Below are 15,216 nucleotides of genomic sequence, written 5' to 3'. Positions count from 1 at the left end.
ATGAATGGGGGAATGGAGGACAGTTTGTCGTGATTTATTATTTCAATGAAGAAATTAAATTAATTTTTCTTTTCCCCCACCACTGCATATATTTGTACAGTTTGTCGCTTCGTGTCTGCATTTTCTTCCTTCTTCACACCTATGTTGGCATTGTGCTCTTCTTGTTAGGACACGGTGTCCTTTTTCCATGTTTTCTTCAGAAAAGCGGAGAAATTTGTAATGTTCAGCTCGAATTCAATTGTGTGAATAATGTAACAGCCACAGTCAAGGTATGAATTTCATGGAGCCCCACCGTGGATTCCTTGTGAGCTGGAACCACGATGAGATTGAAATGTTTGATATGACGATGAAGGAAATAAATGTTATTGTAGAACAAAATGGCAATTTAACTTGTTTGCTCAAATTAGCAGTTGGTCCATTTCACTTTATATCGCATCGCACACACGTTTCCATATCTGGCATTACGGTCCAATGACAAAAATACAAATATTTGCCATGTCAAGGAGTTTATGGTGAAACGTTTTTTGTTATTATTAATGAGACTTATGTTAGCGTATAAATGTCACAAGGATACTGATAAATTCGAAAGTAGAATTGTGGTAAGTAATAGATAAGGGTTGGGAGTTATGTTATGTGTGATCAAAATTTGGTCATACCATATGGCATACTTCGATATTAACTTGATCAAAACAAATGCAACTTCCAAACGCTTTGGCGGGTTTCACATGTTCGTTGCACGTTAATTGCATTATTGTTGATATGTTCCATTGTTGCGGACAAATATCTATAAAAATGTCAAACCAATGTAATTTTCTTGCGTCTACTGAGTCTTAACAATATGCAAATATTTAAAACATTTTTTTGAACAGCAAACCAGCAATATGTTTATTAAACTCTTAACTATCCATATATATAGTTAGTTAAATGCATCACATTTATACTTACTTTGAATTTATCATTTCTTATTGAATTCTATATTTTACGTTTAATCTACAACTAGGGAAGTACTCTATCATAAAACCGTGCAAATTCATTCATGCATGCCACATCACTACCACTGTAAGGATTTTATTTCGATGTTATTTGTTCTCGACTACAACTATATTCTAGGCAACTAAGGAACTAAAAGAACACAACTTGTATACAAGAAGAATATGGACAAAAGAAATACCTTTTGGTTTTTCATTTTTTGCAGGTTCAGGAGCTAAAAAGAAAAAAAAGAAACAAGAAGAAAAGGAAACAAAATAAAATACGTGTGTATGTGCCTTGAAGAAAATCAAAAAAGCAAATTAAAAATAAAGTCAAATTTATTGGACACTCACAAGGAAATTACAACTATGGTATTCAAATCACTTAAATAACAACCATAATAATGATGATGATGATTGCTTCTGGCGATATTGGTTATTAATTATGGGTAAATTAAAGAATTAATAGTAGGAATAAATTGTTTCATACATAAAAGAAGTAGTAATTTGCGTTCAATGGAAGAATGATGTACAATTTTAAAAGTTAATTAGTTAATAGAAACACATAGTCAGAACCATTGGTAGCAGGGATAATCGTAAATTGAAAATGACCAAAAATCAAAATAGACATTTTTGTATAAATATATAAGATGACATCGACCACCTTTCTTTATATTTCTATTCTATTCAAGAAATTTATCTACTGAATGTCAATACATAAAACTTCACTGACCAAGAATAGACGAAAAACATTGTGTTTTTTTAATAAATCCAAGACGAAATATATTTAGATGAAATAATTTATTTATAACGTTATCTATCCCCCAAACGAAGGGTCTAACAAATGCATCTAATTGATTTTGATCCTACCAACTAAACTCAATTGTTGATATGAATACACGTACCTGGCTAAAATAGCCGAAGAACTTCTTTATATTAACTAATATCTATCCTTCTTCGCACAGTATTAAAAGGAAAAACTGACAAGGCTTATTTTTACTACTACCTGCCCCAGTAGCCTTTAACAAGGCAAATGAAGAGAAAATGTATACATATATATATATATATCTATGTAAATACACACCTATACATATACAAATGTACTGACATACAAATCGCATAAATGTTTAATTTATAACCACACACACGGAATACAATTGGAGATAAAGGATGTACAACAAAACACACTTGTATCCTGTCCTGGCATTCAGAAGCCTAAATTCGTTAATATTTAAGCAACGCCATCTTCGTAGGCACTTTTTATGTATGCTTCTTCTTCTTCTTCTTTGGTCGAATGTTCATTGCAAAGTCTAGATAAGGCAAATATTACGTGGACTATCGTTGTTCCTTCTTTAAGATGATGTTTATTTGTGTGTTCAATATTGAACAACTTACCCAAGTAGAATTCCCTGATGTTGGCCTCATGAAATCATTTTATGCCTCCCATTTTTATTATGAATTCCATTTTATTATTCGCTTACTTGTAGCTTTGTTGGGGCTAACTAAAGTTATTGTACCCTTAAAGGTGGGCAAAATTAATGTTATGAAAAATTACGTTTAATTTCAAACGCGGTACAAAATCGGTTTTAGGTAGGATTTCGTCGTCATAATCGCTCTAACTATTTTTGACAAAAGATGACCTTGAACCATTACTAAATTTTAGTTCGGGCAGTCATTAAATTGTTCGCCATAAATTATATTGGTTATTCATTGAAACACTATTCGTATTGCAACTTTTTTTTAACTATTTCCTTTTTTGAAACTTATCAAATATCCGCAAACGGAATACTGTGTTTAGTGTTTTGTAAAATTAGAAATATGACAATGGGAGTCGTTGCGGCGACATTAAGTCCAAGCGGAGAGCTGAAATAATGAAAAAGAAGCCATACATTAGTTTCAAACTTTCCAACTAAAGCAACGTCAGGGCACAGGACTTTAATTCCATTGTAAATTGGTATTAAGTGAGTGTAATTACTCATTGCTTTGTCACTTGAAAGCTGTGGAAAGTAAAGGGATAACGTTCTGTTCTTTCATCGTACTTTGCACCATTCTTCCCTTGCCATTGCATTTCCCATTATCCAAGGAAATTATTTTTGGCTTCCATTGCATAGTTGTTGTAATTATTATTATTATGCGAGGTTATTTAACGCTAATGAGGTGGTGGCGAATTCTCAGCGCAACGTTCCTCAAACCCCAGGATAAACTCGACGGTCTGTGTACCATTTTTAATTTGACGTAAACGAAGAGAAATTAATAAAAATAAAACCATTTTCATAGATTTTTAATTAAATGGGTTTTGAAGTCTGAAAGTGGGCAGAGTGTCTGAGCGTTTGCCCGAGTGGGTGTTTGCCTCACTTCGTCATACACAATTTCGAGGAAAATATTTTCAATTTCATGTACTCTGATTTAACTGGCATAACTTATCTGGCATTCATTCACAACTTCCAGACAATGAACTTTCAAGACTTGTCGTGGCGTTGTGCGTGATGCAGAATGGCTTAAGATGTCACCTTAGCCCGTTTCGGTTTCTAATTAAAATTGCAAAGATGAAATGTTTGTGAAATACTTTGGTTTACCCGTCTGGCTAAACGCGAAACTTTCAGTATAATTCACAGAGTCTTAGGTGAAGAATATTATTTGGATTTAAGGTGAATTTCAGTAAAAACGGATTTTGGTTTTATCCTAGAACTAAACTCAATGCATTAAAATTCAATCAATACTAAGAAGAATTGAATGACATGGAATATGTACGTGAAATATGTGTATACATTTTATGTTAGGTACGTTTACTTGCGAATATTACAGTGTCACATACGTAAATACCGTGAATGCTGGCAACAACATTGTCACGTTCTTAACTAAATCTAGCGGAAATAATCACCATGTTTTTAACGTTTATTGTGAAAAGCGATTTGAAATCCATTCAGACATCAACACAAACACATACGATTATGCTGAGACACAATACCACAAAAAAGAAAAATACAATGGTTGGCAAATAAAATAATGCATTGTTGTGTGGCAGTGTTTGTCGCAACACAATGCCCCTTTAACAAAATGCCGAAGAAAAGTGACAACTGTGTGACGATATTATCCGTACAGATACTAACACATCAGCAGCATCATAGACAACAAAGGATGTTAATGGAGCAATTTTAAAGGGAAACATGACACAAGATAAACACTTTAAGACGTTGCTGCTTCGAATAGGTAACAACAACGAAATGTGCTTGGAGTCACTGCTTGGCAATTTAAAGTAGCGAAACGATACAGTGCGGTTCACCAGCATCCTTTTCACTACATGAATTTAAAAATGGTCCCTAATGGAAGTAAGTGTATATTCTAGTTTTATACGCCCTAATCACATTTTACTATGGAAAAATCAAAGGGGTGTAATATGTGGTAAAAAGTGCGAAAGTAATAACTAAAAGGATAACATATAAAAACATCAAGGAACTCGCCAACGTAGAACAACTTTCAAATACTATTTTATATCGCGCTATTCAGAGCTACATAACTATCTGTCTATCGGTACGTTGTGAGTCGTTTATATTGCTCTATAAATGCAAACATATGTGGGGTGGCGTGGTGTCATGTAGTTATGTTGCGGCGCGGATGCGAGTGCATTTTAAATGGATCCCATTTGAAGTTGCACGACTTTCCATTTAGCCATTATACACACATTGATGTCTGAATTTTCTAATAGACGATGACAGTGGTCGGCATACGTTATTTTGAAACATGCGACGTCCACACTAACAGCGATTCCTATTCATGACTTTTCAATATGGGTTAATCATAACTGACTGTTCTCCAACTTTACATCTTTAGCCACCCATCTACATATTGTAAAAACAGAGGTCTCCTCAAATTTTGAAATAAGTAATTTGTTCCAGCAACAGTTCTCCAAGGGTGCAGGCCTCGGTACATTTGCTTCCGTCATACTAAAAATCACCTGATCATTCATTGACCAGATGCTGTTGCTGCATACCATCATCAGACCATAGTTTTTTACTCGGTTTTCCTTCCATCATAGTTATGAAATGTAATTAATATGCATATTAAACATGAACATACGTATGGTGGCTGTGAAGCAATGTTTTAGTCCTTTTAGTGAAATTACTCTTTACGACATTGCAATGCGAGTCATTCCATGAAAATCATCATTATATTAAGCAGTGTTCGAAAATTAACATTATAGTACCGTATGATAGTTTTCTGTGCCGTAACGTACTGTAATCGTAATCGTAGTATACCTACTGCAGTACAATTCAATTTCACATGGCGAAACACTACAAATCGTAGAGTTCCACTTGTCGGAATACTAAAAATCGATGTGCCCCACATACCGGAATTATACTTGTAATATTACTACACACCTATTTTTTGTAATATATGTGAAAATGAATTATGTAATTGGTAATGTAAAATGAAAAAATAAAGTCCATTGGAAATAGGTAATTTGGTAAGTTTTTGTGACATTAATTGACATCAGCGGACTTACATTTGAATTTGAAATAATATTTGGCGATCTCTTTTGACGAGATTTTAATAATAAAAATAACAATTGTATGCACAAGTGTATGTGTCATAAATGAGTATATTTTCTTACAGAGATAAATCCACTTATTAAAAATATTACCGGAAATCTATATTATATTATGATATAATATCGGAATTATACCTGCATGCATCTATCAATCTCCAAACCATAAAAATATTAAATATACTGGCACAGAAATGAATTCCGATCCAAAGTGGAATTAATTCCATATTTAGGTTCTTCAGAAAACGAAATACGAAATCACTTCAAAGTAAATAGTAAATAAAATATTGTTTTTATTTATAAATTAACATTTAAATTCATATTTTTGTACATTTTACATTTTTGGTCATCAATGGTTATTTATTAATAAATGAAAGCACGTTTCTTCAAATCCAAAATAATACTAAAGAATTTTACAATCTGGCATTTCGACTGATATACTAATGAAAAAGTAAACAAAATGAACAAAACAAAAATCTTCAAATACAGTAATTACAAAGCAATACAACATTTTTTTATCTCTATATAACAAAAAAAAAAAAGCAATTCGCTTCCTGAACCAATTGGGACCGAATTATTAGCTGTTTTAACATGGTTTAAGGTTTTTTCAACATAGAGTGGATTTTAAAATATGATTTTTCGCACTGGGTTTAATTCGCCCAACAACTATTCTTAAAACCCCATTTGGATTGGATGACATTGTCACCGGTTATAGTCTCACAAATTCATCAAAAATTAACCATTGTATGTTCATTGAAAATATTTTATTAATTAATTTGTATTCAGTGTGTCTCACTGAACACTTTCTAGTTAATCTTCGAAACAACATTTTGAAATGTAGTGTCCGCAAAGGCGGACTTTAATGAAAGACAAAATGCATCCAAATCTTCAATTATTCATATTCTAATATAGTGCTTAATAACGACGTAAGCGTGATACTCAACATGAATGTCTATGAAAAAAAAAACATCTACATATTTATACAACAAACAAATCCGGCATTGGAACATTAAAATAATTATACTGTCTTCCGTACTTGGTGGTCGGTCTATAACTTGTGTCCTCAAATAGCCATTAGCTTATTGAATTACAAGCTCACAAAACGAATTGCTTACAAAGTAACTACTTGCCTGTAATTGAAAGCAATGAAAACATGTCTGAACCGGTAGAAAGTATCAAAGAGATTGAAGGCAGAACAAAAATACCATGTAGACTAGCAGAAAAATATGACTGATGATGTATAAACAGGATTAGTATAGAGTGCTGTAATCGTATCCGAAGAGGGACATTGGATAATTACAGACAAAAAAGGACGCGGCGAAAGGGGGAAAAATAGTACTTAGAAAGCTTCTAATTAAAACAGAGACCAATTTCTAATCGCATCATAAGTGTATATCAATGAAGAGTCACAAAATATATGTATATGTCCAGTAATCAAGGAATATAAGTCGGACGGCTCTAAGAATCTTATTTTAACACATAAAGAAGACTTGTGTGATGTTTGGTACATCATTTACATGAAATCGCACTAAACTGTATGTGGAACCTATATTAAGCAGATTTGAAGCACTCTTGACAAACGTCATTACATGCATAATTCAAAAGTTTTTTTTTCTGAATTTCGTGTCAAGTGGCCATTTACATGAAATCTGGCGAATTTACATAGGTCACTTTTTCTTAAACTGAGCTAATTTGAAACGTTATTCACCCCTAATTTTTGCTGAATTCAGAACGCTGACCAAAATGTATCTGACAACTGAGTAACCGTATGTAGTAACAAATGATAGACAATCACCATGGCCTTTTGTCAGCTACAAAAGTGATACAAATCCCTTAGCATTGTCCAAATTGATATTTTGTACAATTTTACTACTCTTCACAAGGTTGCTATGATAAATACTTTATCTTGGCAACAATAAACAAAAAGAAACCCATCGAAAAGAAAAAATCTGATGGATATTGTGGCACCATTACACATTTTTGGCCTCACTCTAAAGGCATTACTTCCAACGTTATTTTTGCAACAACGAAATTTATACTCCCTGAGTTGGGTCGGGATGCAACAAAAAGCCACAAGGAAAGTCAACTTAATTTTCATAACACTATCCTATTTCGCCTTCTTGAAAGTCTTGGACATGCCGTTGTGGCAGACACTGCCGCTACAAAGATGGAACGACATTTAAGTCTTCGAAGCAACAATATAATGTTGACAAAAGATTATCGCTGTCACAAATACACAACAGCATCCCAAAGTCACTCTGTCGGTTGGGTGTTCTTTGTCATTAGAAAAGATATGGCTTGATGGGAGCATTATTGCATCACATTTTGCTGTTATCGCACAATTTCCAGTTACAACGTGGAACAGCATCACCATGGGTTTTGACTTTCATTAATAGAGACTCGTCTATCGCGATGTTATAACAAAGAGACAAATGAGAAAAACTGAATTCATATAAATGTGAAATTGACAATTTCGGAGAAATTGAAAACGACTTGAAGACCTTTGAGAAATGTTCCATAGATAGCTTCATTGAAAACAAGGCAAATTAAATCCAATGATTAATATTCATCACAATTTAAAATATAGTATATATATAGCTTTCAGTTCTACCCACAAAGGTTAAAAAATACTTGTATAGTTTGTGTAAGGTGTCGAGTGTTCCCAAAACTTTATTGCAAAAAAAAAAAAAGTCTAGATTTTGTTAAAACAATTGCTATTGTTTATTGTTTATTATTACCAGATTTTTGGTTGATTTATTTCGGCTTAAAGTCAGTGAAATATGTTTTTAATTTTGTATGTAAAAACGCGTCACATAATGGTGGGTACGTAGGTTCTTCTCCTGGCTTTCCTTTTCATTGCAAAACTTAGATCATTAAGCACGAATCGAAAGAGTAAAAATAACTCACTTAAAATTGTCCTTATTATCATATGGTTGGCCCCATCCGACTATATTGCTACGTTCACTGATCAATCAACACGAAACGAAAATTTCACTACGACTAAAAGTGCTAAATTGGAAACACTGAGCGCGACAGACAACTAAATACACATGTTGGAAACAATCAGCGGAAAAACGGAAATGATATCCCTTTCCAACATTCCACAGGATCATATAACAACACGGCTAGCTTACCAACATAATAACGAAAATAAACGGATATTGCAGACCCCTCGAGTGAAGTTTTATTTGAGCATTACTATTTAGCCAGACATGTGAGCAAATAAAGGCTTTCGCACACACGAGAAGAGTTGTCATAAAATGCCACTCGTCTGGACAACAAAACGGTCCGTTGTTCTTAATTCAAAAATGGTGTCTGGTAGTTTATCAAGTACGATTACACAATTTTTCTCCGATAATGTATTTTACCAAAAGTGAACATTGTTTCGTAAATGATTGCGTTATTATCCTCTATAAGTGATGCGTTGTCAATCAATGTTCATATGAAAATTTATTTTTTCTGTTTTCATTGTGGTTGATGAGACTTAATGTTAACACAGACATGCTATGTGCGCTTCAAATGTCCTGACGAAGTGGTGAACATTTGCCTTTGATCAGTGTCTTGATTAATTTAAGAGTGGCTTTATTGGCGTTTTTTGTGCAACATAATTTTGTCTGTATTATATGTTATTCAGTACTATTATTTGTTGTCACTTTTGCTGTTCAGCTCTTGCTTTACATTATGGCAAAATGTAGAAATATCGTTAGCAACTCTCAAAAGGAGTCATTGTAACCTACAGCAGGAATATATAAATTTTTTGATGGCCATCGTCATATAAGATACATAATTTAATAAAATTGTTCCATCGTTAAATCGCGAAATAGTTAAACCGGATTCTTACTGTACATATTTAATGTATGTGCATTGTTTTGAATAATTTGGCAAGTGTTTTAAACAATGAAATAAAAAATGTTAATGGACGAAACAATTGCTATTCCCTACTCCATTTTAGAAATAAATCATGGAGTTTCATTAATTTCTCGCGTTTCCAGTTGAATGTTGAAAACTGTTAAATCATATTTCGTATCGAATGGAATACAACCACTCACTATGTACAACAGAAAGTAATGTTTGTTGTTTACCTCAATATAGCCTACCTTGAATGAAACAATTGAAACAATATGCCAATTTATATGACCTAAGTATGTTTAAACATTGCCGAATTTTCACTTCTGAGTTTGGTAGGAAGCTATCTTACTCCTTAAGAAGAACAATTAACTTCGTTTTATTGGCTTTTTCATCGCAAAATAATTTCAATTTTTCCCCTTTCATGACTTCTAATTATATATATATATGTATAACAATCTCATTTACTGCCAACAGTAAATAAAAAGAAATTAGAATAAATATTTAAACTAAAAAGCCAATTTGGGTATAAATTGAGCATATCCCAAAATTTAATGAAAACCTGCCAAACTAAACGTGACAAAAAACTTATTTGAGATGGAATTGGCCAGGAACAGAACCAAATACGGGACCATCATTGTCTACGGCACACGGGCACTTAGACAATTGTTAACTTTTCAGACAATTCAACTGGCCATTCAGACATAAATATTTTCATCCAGTGATATCCATTGGCTCACAATTTCAGAGGGCACAACCATATCATGGACAATGCTGAGTGCTGTCATTTTGTTTCAATGGAAATGATACGACTGCTGGTGGTGGTGTTTGTTTTTCAAATCAAAGTGTATGTGTGCGAGTGTGCTCAAGCTCTTCGCTGCGACTCTACTTTTACATGTATATGTATAATGTGGAGATGTTGATGTCTGTGCAAAGGAAGTGCAAAGCTCAGGGCAACCATTCAACAGGAACATCAAAGTTCGACATAATGCTGGTCGCACAGCTCCCAACATACCAATGTCAATTGGTTGCACAAAAAAAGTTTTGTATTTGTCTGTTGCAGTAACTCGTCCCATTTCAATCCTGGCCTATTACACTGCCGTCTCCCCAAAAATACTCCCGTTCTGTTTGCAAATGGAAGCAGATAATTATTAAAAAAGTTCGGATATTATTTGAAGTAGTGCTTTGGCGAAAGTTTCCGGTCATTATTTCGTTTTATGTTTCCTACTGGTCCTTCCTTTGACACAAAAGTCAAATATGAATTTTATCATGTTTGTTTTGTGGATAAATCGCACAGAGAGTGGGAGAGATGGCAACCCATATTAAGGTTGAGATATGCAAACATATGAAATATGAAAGGCAAACACAATTAAAATAAAGTTAAGACTGCATTAATTTTCTGAGGCTGTAACAAAGGTTTTGTTGGCTTTTATGATGGTCACGATAAGGCAATATCACAATTTATTACAAATGACTTTACGTTGTGAATAAATCAATTGGCAAATTTACAAAAAACAAGGATTGATTGAATACAAAGCTAATCAAAATAACCACATACATACACAATTATATACATATTATAAATAAAATCGGCATTTTTCATTTTTTCATTTTATCGTGGACACTAAATATAAATGAGGTTAATGGAGTGGTGGGGTGGATGATGATGGGTGTGATACCACAATGGTGAAATATGATACGAATTATTTAAACAATGTCAGTTACATGTGTTCCTTCTTCTAGATACAATAATATTTAATTTATGAGAATTAACCAATTCTGAAACCTCGTTCCTTTATCATTGCATCATATCACAAATGACATGTCTTGAACAACAACCTACAATAACTGATGGCATGATGCTTCTTCCACCCTCAGGCCAAATTATACAATTAGTTGTGGTTTCTGCGTTCAGATAGAAGGAAGGACGATGAGTTCATGTAATAAATCACAATGTCATTATGAGGGGGGGAGGCTAAGAAAGAGCTTTCTCCCTTTAAAAATGGGCAGGGTTATTGTGAATACAAATGCTAACGTTAATCATATATTATGTAAATACAGTCGCACGCGGTTATAGCGGACTCGTTCGTTATAGAGGCAGTAGAAAATTTCGAATGTAAACAAATTTGAATGAGAGTAAATGTTTTTGTTTTTAATTCTATTATATATATTATGTAAAATAAAAACAAAAAAATCATTATTCATTAAGCAAGAGTATAGATGTAATTTCTTAAAAAATAATCAGCGTTTTCTTAGTTTGCAAGCCAAAATTCACTGTGTGGGCCACAAAACTAGTTAGCTATAAAAGAAGTATGTTATAGTCGTGTTCCACTGTATCTTCTGACTCTCGTTTTGTTCAATTAAAAAAATTAAATTTAAATTATCTATTAATGCAAACTTACCTCCGTATCTGCAATTATTTTTGTCAGAGGGTATGTTTCCGTTGGGTTCCAGTCTATCCAAATACTCCTCGGAATTATAACCATTGTAGGGAACTTTATTACCGTGATTGTGACTATGGCCACCTCGATGATGGTGATGATGATGGTGGTGGTGATGGTGTGTGGAGTCATCATTATCTTCTCTGGATATTGCTGAAAGAGCCGAGAAAGAAAGACAGAAAATTTAGTTGCAAGAGAATCGATTTTATTAAATCAAAACGTATTGGCTTCTTCTTCTCGAAACTAAAGTAGTGACACCGAGATTTATTATTATCTGTCACCAATACGCAAATAGGCCGAAGACATTTTCTATTAAGCCCGGATTTTGATGAAGCATTTTTATTATATCATTATGCGTTGACTTATTATGGATGTTATGAAGGTTCAGCCGATTTTATGATCCAAATTGACAGAAATTGATAAAAGTGAAACAACTTTTGCAGTTTCTTATAAAAGACTGAACATAGAGTCCTTAATTAATATGATATGAGGATATGCCACCTTTACCTTACCATCTACAGGCTACAAGTTCGATTTAAGGCTATTAATAAAAACATATGTTGTTAATATAGAACTTGGCGTGTTTTTGCTAAAACGAATCCAGTTATTTTTCATGTATATTCATGTTTACAGATTTGTTGTCACGGAACAGTGGAGAAAATCTTGTTATGTTTATTTGTGCTAGGTCGACGAAAACCGACCATTAAAATATAGAAACATTTAAATATGTCATATGGGTTTGCTTTGGTGCATATGCGACTTTTGCCACCGCCCTTTGTCCTTTGTCAATAAACCTGAAATTAGGCAACAGAATGGTTAAATCAAATCCTCCACCAAACACAACCTGCAAAAATAACGAAACAGAAGCCCAGCGTCAAATAAAAAATGTAAATTGTATTTCAAGCTGTTTTCAGTTTTCAAACAAACACCTTCTACTGTATACCACCAACAATACTTTTCATGCTCAATAAATAAAGCAACGTGCCTTTATTTTGTAAAATACCTGGAAGGAAACAAATAACCGGCTGCAATTTAAACTAGTAAAAAAGTGTGAGGCGATGTTGTCGACAAGTATATATACCCTCAGCCTATGAAATAAAATACTGGTTTTATTATTCGCTTTATATGTATTTTCAATGAGGGAGGTACAAGAAGAAGTGGACCGACAATTCCCATCCTCCAACATTATACAGGCATGGTTAAAATATAAGATTGTGCAAAATTTAGTTCGCATGATGTTATAAAATAAATAAATTGAACAAAGTTTGGATGGAATCGGTTACATAAATACGGACGGACATTTGTAAATGAAAAAAATTTTAGTAAAATATTTTAAAATTCGAATATTTGTCAAGTAACCTTGCATACTCTAAGGCGGAAAATTCTCAATGTATACGTTATTAGGCTTCAATAAATAAATTATTTATTCCAATTTTTTGAGAACCATTGAAATGAGAGAGGTTGCATTAAATCAACTCAGATTTGCTTGAGAATTACGCTTAAATATCATCACCTCTAATAACGTTAGTTTTTTTTTTTAATTTTAAAATATTTTTATAGTTGTTTGTATGCTGTCGACACGACTACGCCAACCGTAATAAGGGTGCGTATATTACAAAAAAAAAGACGATATAACCATCCATGAAAATGTCACAATGGTGACTAATATAATTTGCAATCCAAAGACTTTTATTAGATACTGAAAAGTAAGTAAACTAAAATGCTGAAATTATGTAGAGTGCACAAATCTACAAAATCCCTTACAAACAAATCCATTTAAATCGAAACCTGTGCAGATTGCCGAGGTTGTCAGCCAAACATACACAGGAAGACAAAACCGACCCGAAAACAACAACAACAGCTCAAATGATAAATATTATTTATATTCACCACCCCAATTTGTGTTTCGGCTTTGCTTTCTTGTTTTCGATTCGAAAAAATACCGTCAAATAAATTTCAATGATAATCTCCATATTTGCCAAAGTAAGCCGTTCTACGCCGTATTCGAGGGGAAACAAATTCGACGAACAAACGCAAATTGAACTGAAACAAGACTTGTGGCGAAACAAAACAAAATGTTCCGTTTTTTACAATTTATTTCTGCAGTTTTTTGTGTAGTTTCTGCTGTTTTTCTGTATATATTCTATGCTGCACACCGGATATCCTGCCGTTCTACATTTAAAAATATAAACATTTCTGTACATTTTCTGCAAATAGTGAATTGGCTGAGTTTGCCCTGTCGAGTTTGTTGTCGTTGTTCCGCTGCTGTTGTTGTTGTTTTTATGTTGCAATTGTTTGCTCTACGTTCGCCCCGTGAAGTAATTTGCATTTTTAGAATTGTGTAACCCATTTTAACTTCCAGTGGATCCTTTTGTTCTACTAAATTGTGACATTTATACTTGACGTGTATGTGTGTGTGTTCGTTGTGCTACATTCTCGCAGACACACATACACCAAAACATGTTCAGAGACCAAGCCACCAATATGACAAACCGACGTTGGTTTGCCCTGGTAGTACAAAGGGACAGAAAGTTATTAAAATTGTAATTGTCGTTTAAACCCCAAAATGCACAACATACACACCGACACACACACACACACACAGACACAACAACCTTTATGGGTTGATATTTCATTGTATTTCGTTCTGGGCTATTCTCTTTTTATTCTTCTTTTTGGGTTAACAAAATGTAATTTCGTAAATAATTCACTACTTCCCAAGTGCCCTGGACCAGAGACCGATCAACCTCATTTTCACCACACAGCGTCAGCTGAGCCAGAAACAATGATGACATCTTCGCCCATTCAAAGGATTCAGTGCTTTGATCAGACTCGACCCATAAATGGGTTAATAGTGTTGTGTGAAATGTCATTTTTAATTTAATTTGTCACACATTTAAATTATTTTCAATTTATTATTACATATTAATTAAAAGAGTGTTTGGAGCAATTTATAGGTGAAATAATATGGAACTGAAATATTCCTAAATTCCCCAGACATATTAGAGTAAGACATAACTACGAATTCATCGCATTTACTATACTTGAACCGTCGTCCCCTTATTATAGAGATGCACCCAGAATCTGGTGCTTCAATTCAGCCAAGAACTCGTTATAAATTTGTTTTGCCAATCATCAATTACTATCACCGGAATATAGAATGAGTTCGTGTCTCGTCGTCTGCTCTGTTTTGGGAATTATTTATTGAAATGACGTTTTGGAAACTATACTCTTATATTTCAGACACTGATACTTTTGGCCAAGCATACAAGTGGTCGATTTGTAGCACTTTTGCCATGATTAACATTATGGGGCATCGACATCATCACAGTGAACTATCACGCCATACAGTCTTAATCATGCACACGAGCAGAGCAACAGCAGTAGTTGAGTGGCTGACATCAATATTCGGTAT

At 33.6% G+C, this 15,216-nt stretch overlaps 1 protein-coding gene across 3 annotated transcripts in view; it reads right to left on the bottom strand.

Annotated features, from left to right (window-relative positions):
- Positions 1-15,216, bottom strand: part of LOC133334163 (cyclin-dependent kinase 14) — a 124,439-nt gene that overhangs the window by 19,409 nt on the left and 89,814 nt on the right. For 2 of the 3 annotated variants that reach the window (XM_061542459.1, XM_061542461.1), the window contains exons 3-4: positions 11,763-11,954; positions 1,172-1,204 (exon numbers count right to left, since the gene is read on the bottom strand). In XM_061542459.1, the coding sequence (XP_061398443.1) occupies positions 1,172-1,204; positions 11,763-11,954 (225 nt within the window). The remainder of the gene's footprint in view (positions 1-1,171; positions 1,205-11,762; positions 11,955-15,216) is intronic. The other variant, XM_061542460.1, reaches the window with a different exon arrangement.

Source organism: Musca vetustissima, unplaced genomic scaffold, assembly GCF_032173495.1.
Source record: "Musca vetustissima isolate MV318-11 ecotype Yass unplaced genomic scaffold, APGP_CSIRO_Mvet_v1 utg3141, whole genome shotgun sequence".
Lineage (NCBI taxonomy): Eukaryota > Metazoa > Arthropoda > Insecta > Diptera > Muscidae > Musca > Musca vetustissima.
Note: the sequence above shows the minus strand (reverse complement) of the source record. Positions and strands in the feature narration are given on the sequence as shown.